Source organism: Eschrichtius robustus, chromosome 5 (assembly GCF_028021215.1).
Source record: "Eschrichtius robustus isolate mEscRob2 chromosome 5, mEscRob2.pri, whole genome shotgun sequence".
NCBI classification, from domain to species: domain Eukaryota; kingdom Metazoa; phylum Chordata; class Mammalia; order Artiodactyla; family Eschrichtiidae; genus Eschrichtius; species Eschrichtius robustus.
The window spans coordinates 125,751,476-125,765,863 of record NC_090828.1 but is presented as its reverse complement, the minus strand read 5'-3'; the positions used below and the strand labels follow the sequence as shown (position 1 = coordinate 125,765,863).

Here is a 14,388-nt window from a genome sequence, read left to right as displayed (position 1 = left end):
AATCATGAGCGACTTTGTTCTTCCTCATATTTGTCAAATCACAGAAATTCCCCTAATGGAGAAAAGATGGTTGTAAGAACGGGGGAAGACATTTTTAACAGTACAGAGTCCTTCTTCTTTTTTTCCCAACTTGAAATGCGTGTGGTCAAAAGTTTGGAACCGAGAACAAATATTATCTCATAGACTAACAGTGCTGGCTGGATCCACAAATGCACATTTCACCCATAATGTAAGCTGAGGGAGGAAGGTAAACATCTCCCAGCTGACATGTTAGTCCAGCTTAAATGCTTGAAGCAGCTATCTTAAGCTGGCCCTGCCTTCTACAGCTTTTTTTTTTTTTTTCCTTTCTGTACTTTTGAACCCAACTAGCAGATTGCTTATATGTTGCCAACTGTAAAAGCAAAGGCAAGGAGGGTCTGACCTCTGGGTGGCCAGCACTAAGTACAGTCATTGGTAGGACAGGGTTTGTCTGTAGTTTTTTTTTTTTTTTTGTCTGTAGTTTTAAAAAATAAGAAGCCGACTTTAGTTCAGGAAGTTGGTGTGTTTTCTGTTTGTTTGTTTGCTTGTTTGTTTTTTTTTAATGCACCAAAGCGTTTTCACAAGGCAGCCTACACTTAAACAGGGAGCAGGGCAGGGGTGCTGCTTGTTCTGAAGCCTGTCAAATAGGCCGATGAACCCACCAGCACATGAGGTGGCTAATGAGACTGCGATCACACTTGCCATCCTCTGAGAGTGGCCATTTCATCGTGCCCTTAGAAAAAGCATCACAAGGCCACAAAATATGTCTCTGTGCTGGCCCGTAGCCACTTGATTGCCACAGCTCTGTAAGCCACTCAAAGCTCATATTTAGTGAAGGTAAAGTTAGAGAGTGTGGAATCTCTGTTGTTCAGTAATTCTCTGTGTTGTATGGTCTGTTTGAAGATAGTGAGTTCTGCTGGATGAAATGTCTGGTTAGTATAAAGATTCCCTTTGTGTCATACATGCATCCCCAATTTTCAGAGACTAGGAATCTTGTCTCACCTGTGAAGACAGATGCCACTTTTATGTATCTGTAGCACTTATTGCTGCTGCCATGAACTTGGCAATTGCTGTCTTACGATGTCTCACAGTTTACGTACTCTTGGCTTGACTTCCTTCAGAGATGTGACTGTCTTACTGCTTTATATTCCCTACGGTGCTATCCAGAAAGGCTATGCTGAACCTGTATCTGTTGATTTAATTTGAGTGGAATTCAGCGAGATGTTCTTAGCACTCAATCCTAGCTCACACCATAACGGTACCCGGAGTGTATAGAATGTGCTTTAGGACCTTGCAGAGCCCCAGCTCCAACAGTATGTGCAGCAGCCGCTAATGGACTGTGGACATGACGTTAATGACAGTGAACCCCAGGCTAGTACTTCCCCTCTGCCTGGCATTGTTCTAAGTGCTCTATTTATATTATGTGATTTGGTCCTGCAAACAACCCTTTAAGGTGGGTACTGTTATTTATCCTCAAGCTGACAGATGAGGAACCTGGGGCCCAGAGAGAGAACGGTGCCCAAGGTTATACAACTGGGGAGCAGTAGATTCAAACCCAGGCAGTTTGGCTGCAGAGTCTGTGCTGGTACCCACTACACCACACTGTCTCTTTCACAAGAGCTAATACATATATGGGTACATATTGTATGCCAGACACCATTTATGCAAATTCATTAATAATGCTCACAACAAACCCAGGAGATAAGCACTATTGTCACCTGCATTTTACAGATGAGGAAACCAAGGTGCAAGGAAGCTGAGTGGAGGGCACAGGTGCACATCCATGGGGTCTGAGTTCCGAGTTTATTGTCTTAATCATCACGCTATAGCATTCTCAGTAGAGTCAGTGGATGAATAGAATGTTAATCCTGAACTGGCCTTCCATCAGATCCCCAGGAAGGACCATCCACGCACTGAGCCTTCAAACAGCATGCCATTTTCCACGGGGCCTCCCCTAGCCTTGTTCTTGTGGACCAGGGAGCTGGATCCTCAGGCTGTTTGCCAGATGGCATTCCAGGGGCCAAGGAAAAAGGGAGGAAGTCTCCAGGTTACATGTTAATGGTTCCTCGGGGTCCAACCTGTCATTGATCCTACACTCATCTAGATAGCATTGCAAGGAATGTGGACCATCAGGCTACAGTCTCCTGGTCATGGACCAAGTCCTGGGTAGACTGGAGAGGAGGCATTTGATGGGTGATTCACAGATATGTACATAGGAATAATGACTCTCAACTTGCAGGGCTATTTTGAACATTGAACAAGCCTGGTGTCTGGGCACAATAGGTGTTTAATTATGGGAGCCGTTACTACTGTTGTCACTGTGAGAGGGATCTGGCTGCAGCATGTCATCCCATGGGGTGAAAAGCAGGACTGACTCAGCTAATCCAACTGGCTGTGTGGGTGTTCTCCCTCTTAAAAAAATTTTGTTTTACAATATTATGATATATAAATGCACGAAGTCCATAAGCCATAAATAACTGAATATTAAAAATCATAAAGCAAAGCATCATATAATTACTGTCATGTAACAACTACCCAGGTAAAGAAATAGAGTGTTGTCAGCACCCAGAAGACCCCACCTCCATTCCATGGGTCCTTTCCAGGTCACATCCTTACCTACCCACAGGAGGTGACCTCCATCCTTTCTTAATAAATAAATGAACAATTTTATTATATATATCCCCATATTTCATGTATATATATCTCATTTTATTACTCTTCACTTTAATGTGCTTCACAGATATTGTGCTTTTTTTACAAATTGAAGGTTTGTGGCAGCCGTGCATTGACCAAGTCTCTCAGCACCATTTTTCCAACAGCATTTGTTCACTTTGTGTCTCTGTGTCACATTTTGGTAATTCTCACTATATTTCAAGCTTTTTCATTATTATATTTGTTATGGTGATCTGTGATCACTTATCTTTAATTTACTGTGGCAAAAAGATTAGGACTTGCTGAAGCTCAGATGATGGTTAGCATTTTTTAGCAATAAAGTTTTTTTTTTATATATTGTTTTTGTGTTTTTAAAAAAAATTTTTTTTAAATTAATTAATTAATTTATTTATGGCTGTGTTGGGTCTTCGTTTCTGTGCGAGGGCTTTCTCTAGTTGTGGCAAGCGGGGGCCACTCTTCATCGCGGTGCGCGGGCCTCTCACTATTGTGGCCTCTCTTGTTGCGGAGCACAGGCTCCAGACGCGCAAGCTCAGTAATTGTGGCTCACGGGCCTAGTTGCTCCGCGGCATGTGGGATCTTCCCAGACCAGGGCTCGAACCCGTGTCCCCTGCATTGGCAAGCAGATTCTCAACCACTGCGCCACCAGGGAAGCCCAGCAATAAAGTATTTTTGAATTAAGGTATGTACATTGTTTTTTAGACATAATGCTATTGCACACTTAATAGAACACAGTATAGTGTAAACATAACTTTTACATGTACTGGGAAACCAAAAAATTCGTGTGACTCACTTTATTGTGCTATTCGCTTTATTACAGTAGTCTGGAACGGAACCCACAATATCTCCAAGGCTATGCCTGTATATATATATATATCCCAAATATTATTGTTTTGTCTGTATTTAAATGTTATATAAATTGACTCGTATTCTTTTGAGTCTTGTTTCTTTCATTTATCATTATGTTTGTAAGATCTGGCCACATTGTTTTTGTAGCAGTGGTATATCTGTTTTCATGGTTATATAGTAGCTCTTTATATGAATATGCTGTGTTTTGTTATCTATTTGTCCTATAGGTGGAAATTGGGTGTGGGGTAATTATAGACAATGTTGCTATACACATTCTTGTTTATGTATTGTGTTGACATGAGCTGTAAGGTATATACCTAGGAAGGGAATTTCTGGGTCACAAGATATGTTATATCTAACTTTAGATTCTTTCTTAAAAAAATAAATTTATTTATTTATTTTTGGCTGCGTTTGGGTCTTTGTTGCTGTGCGCAGCCTTTCTCTAGTTGTGGCGAGCGGGGGCTACTCTTCATTGAGGTGCACGGGCTTCTCATTGTGGTGGCTTCTCTTGTTGTGGAGCATGGGATCTAGGTGGTCGGGCTTCAGTAGTTGTGGCACGTGGGCTCAGTAGTTGTGGCTTGTGGGCTCTAGAGCACAGGTTCAGTAGTTGTGGCGCATGGGCTCAGTTGCCCTGCAGCATGTGAGATCTTCCTGGACCAGGGCTCAAACCTGTGTCGCCTGTATTGGCAGGCAGATTCCTAACCACTGCGCCACCAGGGAAGTCCCTAACTTTAATAGATTCTGCCAAACTCTTTTCCAAAGTGGTTGTACCAACTTATTCTCTCATGTGCAATTTACAAGAGTCACGATTACTCCACATCTTCAGGGACAGATGGTATTGGTTGTCTTTCAATGTTAGGCAATCTAGTAGGTGTGTAATTGTGTTTAATTGTGTTTTTAGTTTGCATTTCCCCAACTACTGAAGAAGTTCTTTGTTTATTGTCCATCTGGATTTTTCTTTGGTTCATTTTTAAATTGGGTTGTTCATCTTCTTGCTTAATGAATGTTATCCAAATGGATACTTGATTGTCCCAAGTAGCATTTACTGAGAAGAGTGATGTCCTGGAACTCGTCAGAGTTGATTGTTAAAATTTTGGAAGTTTTGTGAGCAGACTGTTTAAGTGTGGGTAGCTTGAAATCAGCCATGGTGGGAGTATTTATAACATGGATGTTGGCAAATGCTATTAATCAGGGCAGTCATCTACTGCACCAATGGAAAAGACCATCTCTTCCACACTGCCCCACAGTGCCACCTCTGTCAAAAACCCTGTACATACACATGTGGATTTATTTCTATACTATCTCTTCTGTATCATTCTTTTCTTTATCCCAATGTCAAAGCCATACTGCCTTATAAACTGTGGCTTTATAATAAGTCTTCATATCTGGTACAGCCAAGTCCTGTCACCTCCTCAGAGTATCTTCTCATTCTTGGCTCTGAACATTTTAAATTTTATAATCAACTTATCTAGTTTTTAAAGAAAAATCTGTTGAAATTTTAATTGAGGTCTCTAGATCAGCTTTGGGAATAAATGCACATTTTTATCCACTTTGGGTTCATTGTGGAAATTACTCATTACTGTGTGATATCAACTGCATATATTTTCCGTAGGTTTGTTATTTGTCATTTGACTTTGGCTACAGTGTTTCTTCCCTTTGGAGCTTTACTTTTTATTAGATAAAGTTTATCAACTTTTTTCTTCATAGCTTCTAGCACTTATGTCATAAGATTAAAAATTTAATTTAAATTTTAAAATTCTCTGGTGTTTTATTCTATCCTTTAATGATTTTCTTAATCATTAAAATCCAAAGATTTAAATCTTTGATCCACCTGTAATTTATACTATAATAAAGATTTTAAAAAATATATATACTTTTAAAAGATGGCTAACCTGTTGTCCCAATATCAATTACTGAACAATCTATCCCTACTGATATGAAATGTTACCATTATCATAAATGAAATTCCTATAAGTATTTGGGTTTTTTCTTGGACTTTCTCTTTTGTTTCATTATCTGTTTATAGTATCACTGTTCCATAGGAATATCATGTGAGCCACAAATGCAAGCCACATCAAAAAAAGCAAAAAAAACCCCCTGAGATTTATTTTTTAATTGAAGTATAGTTGATGTATAATATTATATAAATTACAGGTGTACAATATAGTGATTCACAATTTTAAAAGGTTATACTCCACTTACAGTTATTATAAAATATTGGCTATATTCTCCATGTTGTACAATATATCCTTGTAGCTTATTTTATACCTAATAGTTTGTACCTCTTAATCCCCTACCCCTATATTGCCCATGCACACTTCCTTCTCTGCACTGGTAACCACTAGTTTGTTCTCTGTATCTGTGAGTCTGTTTCTTTTTTGTTATATTCACTAGTTTGTTTTTTTTTTTTAGATTCCACATACAAGTGATATCATACAGTACTTGTCTTTTTCTGACTTATTTCACTTAGGATGATGCCCTCCAAGTCCACCCATATTGCTGCAAATGGCAAAATTTCATTCTTTTTTATGGCTGAGTAGTATCCCATTATATATATGGACCACATCTTCTTTATCCCTTCATCTGCTGATGGACACTTAGGTTGCTTCCATAACTTGTCAATTGTAAATAATGCTGCTATGAATATTGGTATGCATGTATCTTTTTGCATTAGTGAAATTAGTTTTAATAATATATTTTATTTAACCCATTATAGCCATTATATCATTTCACCATGAAATCAATATATAGAAACAATTACATTTACACTCTATTTTTCATAAAAAGTCTTTGAAATGTGGTATATATTTTATACTTACAACACATCCCAGCTTGGACTAGCCATATTTCCAGTGTAATGAGCTAGTGACTACCCTATTAGGTAGCTCAGGTCAATATCTTTGTTAAGGCAGGTCTAGAGTTGCCTTGGCTCTGTGGCTAGTTTAGTTCTATTACTAAGATCTGGCCCTTCCAGGGTTGGTTCAATGAGGTCTCTTCACTCACTGGTTGGAACTTCAGCATCTCCCAGCTCTTTGGGACCTTGGGAATTGTCTGGATTACAGTGCCAGCATTTGTTTTTCCCTCAGTAGTCATACTTTGCCAGCTCCTGGAGTCTCACCTCCACATGTCCACTCAGGATTCTGCCAAAGACTCAAGAGAACCTCTGTATGGATTTCTGCCACTCTTTCTGTGTCCCTCCGTCCTTTCAGTGTTCTGCTCTGTGAAGTCTAGTAGCCTCTGCTTCCTGCGCTCCAATCTGCCTCTTCAACTCAGCAAGATAACCATGTTCTGCTTCGAGTCCCTCCCTGCATCATTGTCTGGAAAGTTCCTCCAGGCAGCAAGTGTGGGTGATCACCTCGTGAGTCTCTCTTCCCTGAGGGGCTCACATCTGTGCTGTGGGAGTTGGGAGTCACAGGCTCCCATTCCGATTCTAGTCATTCTTGATGGCTAGTCCTACTTAAAAAAAAGTTTTGAGATTATTTATTAGCTCTATTTAGTTCTTTCGTAATTCCTTTGATCTTTTATTAATCCCTTCTTGTTTTCCTTAATTTTATTCTTTTTATAACTTCTCTTATTGTTATTCTTTCCTGTTTATTAGAATAAATATTTAGGGCTCTGAATTTTTCTCTGAGAACTCCTTTAGCTATTTCCTACAGGTTCTGATAGGCAGTCTTTTTGTGGTCATTATTCTCTAGATACTTTGCAATTTTGGTTTTGGTTTTCTTTTGAGATGGTGGAGTTTTATGTTTCACTTTTCTGGTTCTGTTATGACTTGTTAGTTATATTGCATTATAAGTAAAGTTATCTACACTGTTTATAAGTTTTGAAAGTTATTGAAGTTCTCTTTATAGCTTAGAGTACAGTCACTATGATTTTACCATGAACCTTTGTAAACAAGGTGTTATTCACTTTTTAGGGTATTATTGATTTTAAATGAGTAAATGTGAATTTGAGCATACAAAATAAATTTAAATTTACAAAAATACAATATGTATGTATATGTCAGTGTGTGTGTTTGTGTGTATATGTGTTTTGTTTTTTTTTAAACTTTGGGTGCCAATGTAAGATTTTATTATAAAAATTAGTGCTTAAAAAATGTGTGAAAGCCACTAGCCTAGAAGACCCCAAAGGTCACCTGGAATGTGTAAAATGTGAATATAAATTTGTGTAGACACTAAAATGACCCTTGAGTAGAGCTGATATCAAAGAGTACCTCAAGTATTCCTTCCTCTCACTTTTCATTACTTTTCTTCCTCCCCTCCTCCCCGCATACAATATGCTAATAAAAAATCTAGATTACACAGAGCCAGGCAAGGTGTTATACCAGTCTCTTATCAACAAGTGAGAGCACGTTGAACACTTTTTAATTGGTCTTAGGAAAAGCAAAGGCGAAATGGAAATTCAATTCTCCTGGACCTTTGTTCAAAATGCATTTTTCCGTCTCTCCTGTAAGGAGCGAATTTTAATGAGCTTGATTCTCACCATTTGGCCATGCATTTGTAATCCTTGTTCACACTTTGTGAAAGAAAAAAAATTTGATGAAAGAAATTGGACAATAATGGAAATCTTGTCTGAGCAGAACAAATTGGAATTATCAAATACATTGCAGGATGACTGGCATGCCGCAGCTGGGGAGAGGAGAAGCATCAGAACTGGTGACTTAAAAAAAGTCTCTCTCCCCAAAATGCCACTATCAGCCTGACAACAGTCTTGTCCTGCACAGAGGGATAGCATTCCAGAGTGGAGAGGGCTTTGGAGCCAGACAGACCTGGGTTTGAAGCCTGCCCCCAACCTTTAATGGTAGGTCACTTAATTTTCCTTATCCTCAGTTTCTTCATCTGTATAATGGGGGTAGTAAGGTCCACCTTGCAGCCTTGTGAGGACTGAAAGAAATGAATTATGGGAAAGTGCCTGGCACATAATAGGGGCTCAGAGAATGACCAAGAGGAGAATTTCAAAGGAAGAATCAGTGGCAGGGCTGAGGAAGACGGGTGAGGTTCCTGGCTTGTTTCCTCTTTAGAAGAAAGAAGTGGGCAGGGCCAGGGATGTGTTTGTATGCTGGTGGTGGTGGTGGGGTCTTCCTAGCCCTTCTTCTCAGTCACTCTGGGACAGCAAATAACCAGTCAGGGCCTTTTGCAGAGGAGTCCACTCAGGATTCTAATGTGTAGTTACGAAAGCTCCAAGAGTCCATGCTTACCCCGTGAGCTTTGTGCGGCCCCTATATGGCAATTGAGGTCATGTAGCTAAGCACAGTTCACCGATGAGGCAATGAGTTCAGAGTTTCTCCGCCAGCAAGTAGGTCAAGTAGCACCTTCTGTGCTCCCAGAATTCCCTCCCTGTTAGGAGCGTAGGCATACCCAGGGTTGGACGGATCTGGGTTTTCAAGTCCCTCACTCACTTTATTATGGCCTTGGGGAAGCGCCTATCCTCTGGACACCTCAGTTTTTTCATCTTTAAAACGATCACATCACAGGGCAGTGGCCGTGATAATTTAAGGATGCTTTTTTGGACAGGCCTGTGCTACGCCCTCAGGATGAACGGACGAAGAGGTTCCAGTTTCTTCCTTCAAGGCAGTGGTTCTCCACCTGGGGCAGTTTTGCCCCCTCAGAGGACAATTGGCAACGTCTGGACACATTCTGGCTGTCGCTATTCAGCGTGGGACATGAAGATGCTAAATATTCTACAATGCATAGGACAGCCCCCTACCTCCCCCGGCAAAGTTCCTTCTGATTTTAGAATTAGAAGATGAAGATGGGCCCACTAGAGGTTTTCCTCTTCTGAGAAGAGGGAAAATATTATGATCCTTATCGCCATGTTTACCCCCTCCTACTGCCCTTGATGTCCTGGTCGCAGCTCCCTGGGAGGACGCGCTTCCCACCAGGGGCAACCTGGCGGATGGTGCCACCCTCATCCATATGCATGTCCCCAGTTAAGGACTTCCCGCCGCTGCCGCCGGGAGAGGGGCCTGAGCTGTGGAGTGAAACTGAAAGGAGGGAGCCCGCGCTCCTCGGGTCCTTCGGCAGGAAGGTGAGGCAGGCCCTGCGCAGAACGCCCGGGAGGCTTTGGGGAGATGCAGGGCTTCTCTGGGAACCTAGTAGCCTGCTTGGGGGCGACTTCCTGGAACAGCGGCTCTCGCCAGCGCACAGCCTGACCGTCCAGTGCCAACACCCCAGGGCCCGACGGCAGGGCACCAAGGAGGCGAAAGCCTGCTGGCTGCGCCAGGGCGGCCCAGCCAACTGGCCAGCGACCGAGGCGGGCGCCCGGGTCCACCGTCCCCCGCCCCCCAAACGGGCCGCGGTGTCCCAAACCTTCGAAGGGACCCCAGGGCAGGAGGGGGCAGCTTGGTCTTTCCCCGCCTAAGCCCGGGAGCGCACTCCAGCTTCCCCCCGGCTGCGCCTCCCCGCGGTGGGATGCGCGCGGGACCGGACGGCGACGCTGACTCGGCGGCGGCCGCGTGGGCGGCGGGTGAGATGGGGCCACCCGTCGCCCCGTGCTCCGGGGCCAAGATCTGGTGTCCGGACCATGTGTGTGAGCCGAGCACGCCCCCGCTGGGCTGGGTCTGCGGCCAGGAGCTCAGGCGGCGGCGGTTAATGATTAATCGCTGACCACCCCGCCTCCAGCCGTTCGGGAGCGTGCGCTCCCGGAGGGTGGGTTTGGCGCGCCAGGGCCAGGCAGCCGGGAGGGGAGCGCCCGGGACAGAGAAGGGAAGGGCCTGCGCGCTGGGGCCTGCGGGCTGACTGGCTGCAGCGAGATTGGAACCTCCTTCCTCCGCGCTCTCCCCGCCTCGCCCAGACACACCCACCCCCAACCCCACCCTCGGACGCCTCCAGCCTCGGCTAGGTTGGGCTGCTCCGGGAAGTTTCCGTGAAAGCGCCCGAAAGCTTGTTACCTTTTCCAGGTGAGCTGGAAAAAGCCCTGCACCCACGCTAGTGAGTTGCGGCCGAGAACTTCGGGCCGCGCAGGGAGGAGGAAGGGGAGTTCAGAAGGTCTTTGGACGCCGCGGCCTGGCCGGCTGTCTTCCTCATGGCTTCGCCCAGCCGTCCTGGCAGTGACTGCTCCCATGTCATCGATCACAGCCATGTTCCCGGGTTCGAGGTGGCCTCCTGGATCAAAATCACCCTCATCCTGGTGTACCTGGCCATCTTCGTGGTGGGCATCCTGGGGAATAGCGTCACCATTCGGGTCACCCAGGTGCTGCAGAAAAAGGGCTACCTGCAGAAGGAGGTGACGGATCACATGGTGAGCCTGGCTTGCTCCGACATCCTGGTCTTCCTCGTCGGCATGCCCGTGGAGTTCTACAGCATCATCTGGAATCCCCTGACCAAGCCCAGCTACACCGTGCCCTGCAAGCTTCACACGTTCCTCTTCGAGGCCTGCAGCTACGCCACGCTGCTGCACGTGCTGACGCTCAGCTTCGAGCGCTACATCGCCATCTGCCACCCCTTCCGGTACAAGGCCATGTCGGGGCCCTGCCAGGTGAAGCTGCTGATTGCCTTCGTCTGGGTCACCTCCGCCCTGGTGGCGTTGCCTTTGCTTTTTGCCATGGGAGTCGAGTACCCCTTGGTGAACGTGCCCAGTCACCGCGGTCTCACGTGCAACCGCTCCCGCACCCGCCACCACGAGCAACCGGAGAGCTCCAACATGTCCATCTGCACCAACCTGTCCAGCCGCTGGACCGTGTTCCAGTCCAGCATCTTTGGTGCCTTCGTCATCTACCTCGTGGTCCTGTTCTCCGTGGCCTTCATGTGCTGGAGTATGATGCGGGCGCTCACGAGGAGTAAGCAGGGCACGCTGGCTGCCCAGGGGCAGCAGCTGCAGGGCAGGAAGTCGGAGAGCGAGGAGAGCAGGAGCGCCCGGAGGCAGACCATCATCTTCCTGAGTGAGTCCTAGGTGGAGGGCCTCCTGGGAGCCGCCCTCACCCCCCCCACCCCCACCCCCACCCCGTCACCGCCCGCGGTCCTCTAAACTCGAGTCTTGCCTTGAGAGTGTGAACCTCAGTTCGTTGAGGCTGAAGAGGCATGGATCTGAGCCTCTGCATGTTTCTTCTCTCTGCTTTGGGGACTTGGGTTATGGTCAAAAGAGCACTAGCCCAGCAGTCGGAAGGGCTGGGTATGTTCCGCAGTGGCGGCTGTGCGATGACTGGCCAAGTCACAAAATAGCCTGGGTAAAATGGAGGTAACACTGAGAAATGTGAGGGTCCAGTTAGGTAATATGGGACAGGTGAAAGTCCTTTGAGAAGGACCCAGTTCTGTGAAGATGGAAGGCAGCATCCTTATCTAGCCCATCTTTATCCTGGAGAACCTTTCTCAGGCAATTAGATCGTGTTCCCATGTTTCTCCTCCTTTGTAGAAACGAGGCTGTCGGGAACACACACAGGCAGGGACTCTAGTCCCCCAAAGTGATTTCCTACCCACGTCTTAAGAAACTGGAGCTCTCAGACACACATTCCCCAAGGTAGTGCTGGCGTGTTTGCCCTGGTGGATCTGTTTCTTAACACAGAAACATGGCTGGACCGGCTGGCTTGTTTGTCTGATTCAGAAAATCTGGCTTCACAGATTTCCTGAGACTTGATTGATCATCCCAAATACCAATTCCCTTGCAGAGAACTCGCTTTGTTTTCCAAACTTTTCTTGTGATGCAAATATTTAAAGTCAGATCCTCCTGTGTGCCAGGAAGGAAGGGGTCCATGATCAGTAGCCCCCCAAGGCCTCAGAAGAGGGGCCTGGTGGGCTTTCATGGAGACACACTAAGTGTACTGGAGCAAAGAGTTTTTAAAAATGTCTTTTAGTGGAAAGAAGAAAAAGATATCCTTGTGGGTGTGTGTGAGTCAAGGGGGAGCTATTAGGACAACGTTTCCCCTTTTCCCCAGCTCCCTTTCCAGTGTGGCATCAGAGAAGGAATAAATCATGGTGCTGTTTGTTTTGGTGTGGGAAACCTGAGAAACAGGTTCTAGGGCAAGGAGTTAGGAAAGAAAATTGGAAGGCACTTGAAGAGAAATGGAAAGAACTGGGTATTGTCCCAGCCATGCCCTTGGCTTCTGGTGTGTCCCTACAACTGACCTGACTTGACTCTGGGTCTGTGCGAAATGACAGGAGGGCGTTTGCGGTGTGGGGGTGCCGACTTTGCATCAGGCGCTGTGCTCTTGGCTTATATTTCCATTTCATAGAGGAGCAATTTCAGGCTTAGAGAAGACCTAGTTCAAATGTACTCAGGTGCAGCTCCCAGATTCTAACCTTGGTTCTCAGCGTGTTACCGAGTCCAAGCTCACACTGCTGGCCGCACAGCAGGACAGTAAATTGAGAGACGACGTGTTGGGGCCAGGAATAATGACTTTATTCAGAAAGCCAGCAGAGCGAGAAGATGGTGAACTAGTGTCCCAAAGAACCATCTTACCTGAGTTAAGAGTTCAAACTTCTTTTATATTTAAGGGGGAGGGGGTGTGGCTGCTTGTTGCAAACTTCTTGGTGCTGGAATCCTTTGTTCTTGCAGCTGTACATGTAGGTCAGGTCAGGATGTTCCTATAAACCTCCAACAAGACAGATGTTATTCTCTGTTCTGCAACTTTTTATCTCTATATGAATGGAAACATGTTATATCTTGAAAGGTCAGAGCCTTGAGAGTGGGCCATCCTGTATATTTCAGGCTGTAGGCAACATTCTTGTGGCAAAAGCAATAGAATACAAAGGTTAAAGTAAAAGAAACAGATCCAAGATGGAGTCAGATTTGTTCTTTGCCATTACAAGGGCAGGGAAATGAGTGGCTGCCTGTGGCTTTATCACAGGCTCATGGGGAAAGGAAAATGAAATAAAGCAGGACTTTGATAAGGTGTTGCAGCCTTTCTGGAAATTGGAGTAAGGCGGCTGTAGCAGGTGACATTGTCTAGGGACTTAGGAAGGGCACCCAGCCCATCTCAATCTCTCTTGCCCATTGGCTTCTGCCCAAAATATTCCAGGAAGAAACGGACATTGGATTTGCTTGAACATCTGTTGAAAGACTAGTTCTTCTTTCCGCCATATACCCTTAGGCATATTTTAAACTTTTAGCAGTAATTTATACTTTAGTATGAATGAATTTCCTTTTTTTTTTTTTTTTAAATCTCCCACCCTAATTTAGGAATTAAGACTGCATTTGACCAAGGAAAAAAATAATCGATTCATCTTTGTTCTCTATTGTACCAATCTCTTTTTATTTAAAAAATTTTAATTTCTCTGAATAGATGTCTCTTCTCCTAGTGGGTATTGTTCCAAGTTGAAGTCAGTCTCCATGTTGGAGTTATGTCTCCGTTCAGACATAAAATCAGAACTCACAGGCTTTTATGTAGAGACAAATAGGAACTTGGAGATATCTCATCCAGTTAGTAATCACCTGGAATGAGTCTGCTCTCTCAGCTGCGCTCATTCTTTCCTTCTTGTTCTCTCTGCTTTCTTGTAACAACTATGTATTAATCACCCACTGTGTTCCCAGCATAGATTGTTGAATGGCAATCAGGTGCTCAATGTGTGATAATGTCTTGGGGGAATTTACCATTTGTATTTAGCCCATTTCCTCTGCAGTAGGTTTCCAAAGCAGTTCTTGCAACTGTTCCCACTCCCAGTGAATTTCAAAGAGCTTTTAAAAATAGGAGCCTCACTAATTAACTCAAGTTAGGAAATAAATTAACGGAGTGAAGAGGAAGAAATCATGCCCTGCATCCATCAGATTGATACAATGCAATTTACTTTGTGTTTCATAAAACTTATGCTTTGGGGCATTTTTAACCCAGAACAAATGAATATATAAATTGTTTAGAAATCGCTGAATTTAACATAGTGATTTAGCTGTCTTTTTAGCACTTGAGTTAACAGATGTATC

The 14,388-nt window shown here is 44.6% G+C and overlaps 1 protein-coding gene across 1 annotated transcript in view; it reads left to right on the top strand.

Annotated features, from left to right (window-relative positions):
- The first annotated feature begins 10,363 nt into the window (after positions 1–10,363).
- The window catches only part of GPR39 (G protein-coupled receptor 39), a 237,483-nt gene continuing 233,458 nt past the window's right edge, over positions 10,364–14,388 (top strand). Inside the window, exon 1 of the mRNA XM_068544003.1 lies at positions 10,364–11,416. Within this exon, the coding sequence (XP_068400104.1) occupies positions 10,561–11,416 (856 nt within the window). The 5' untranslated portion in view covers positions 10,364–10,560. The remainder of the gene's footprint in view (positions 11,417–14,388) is intronic.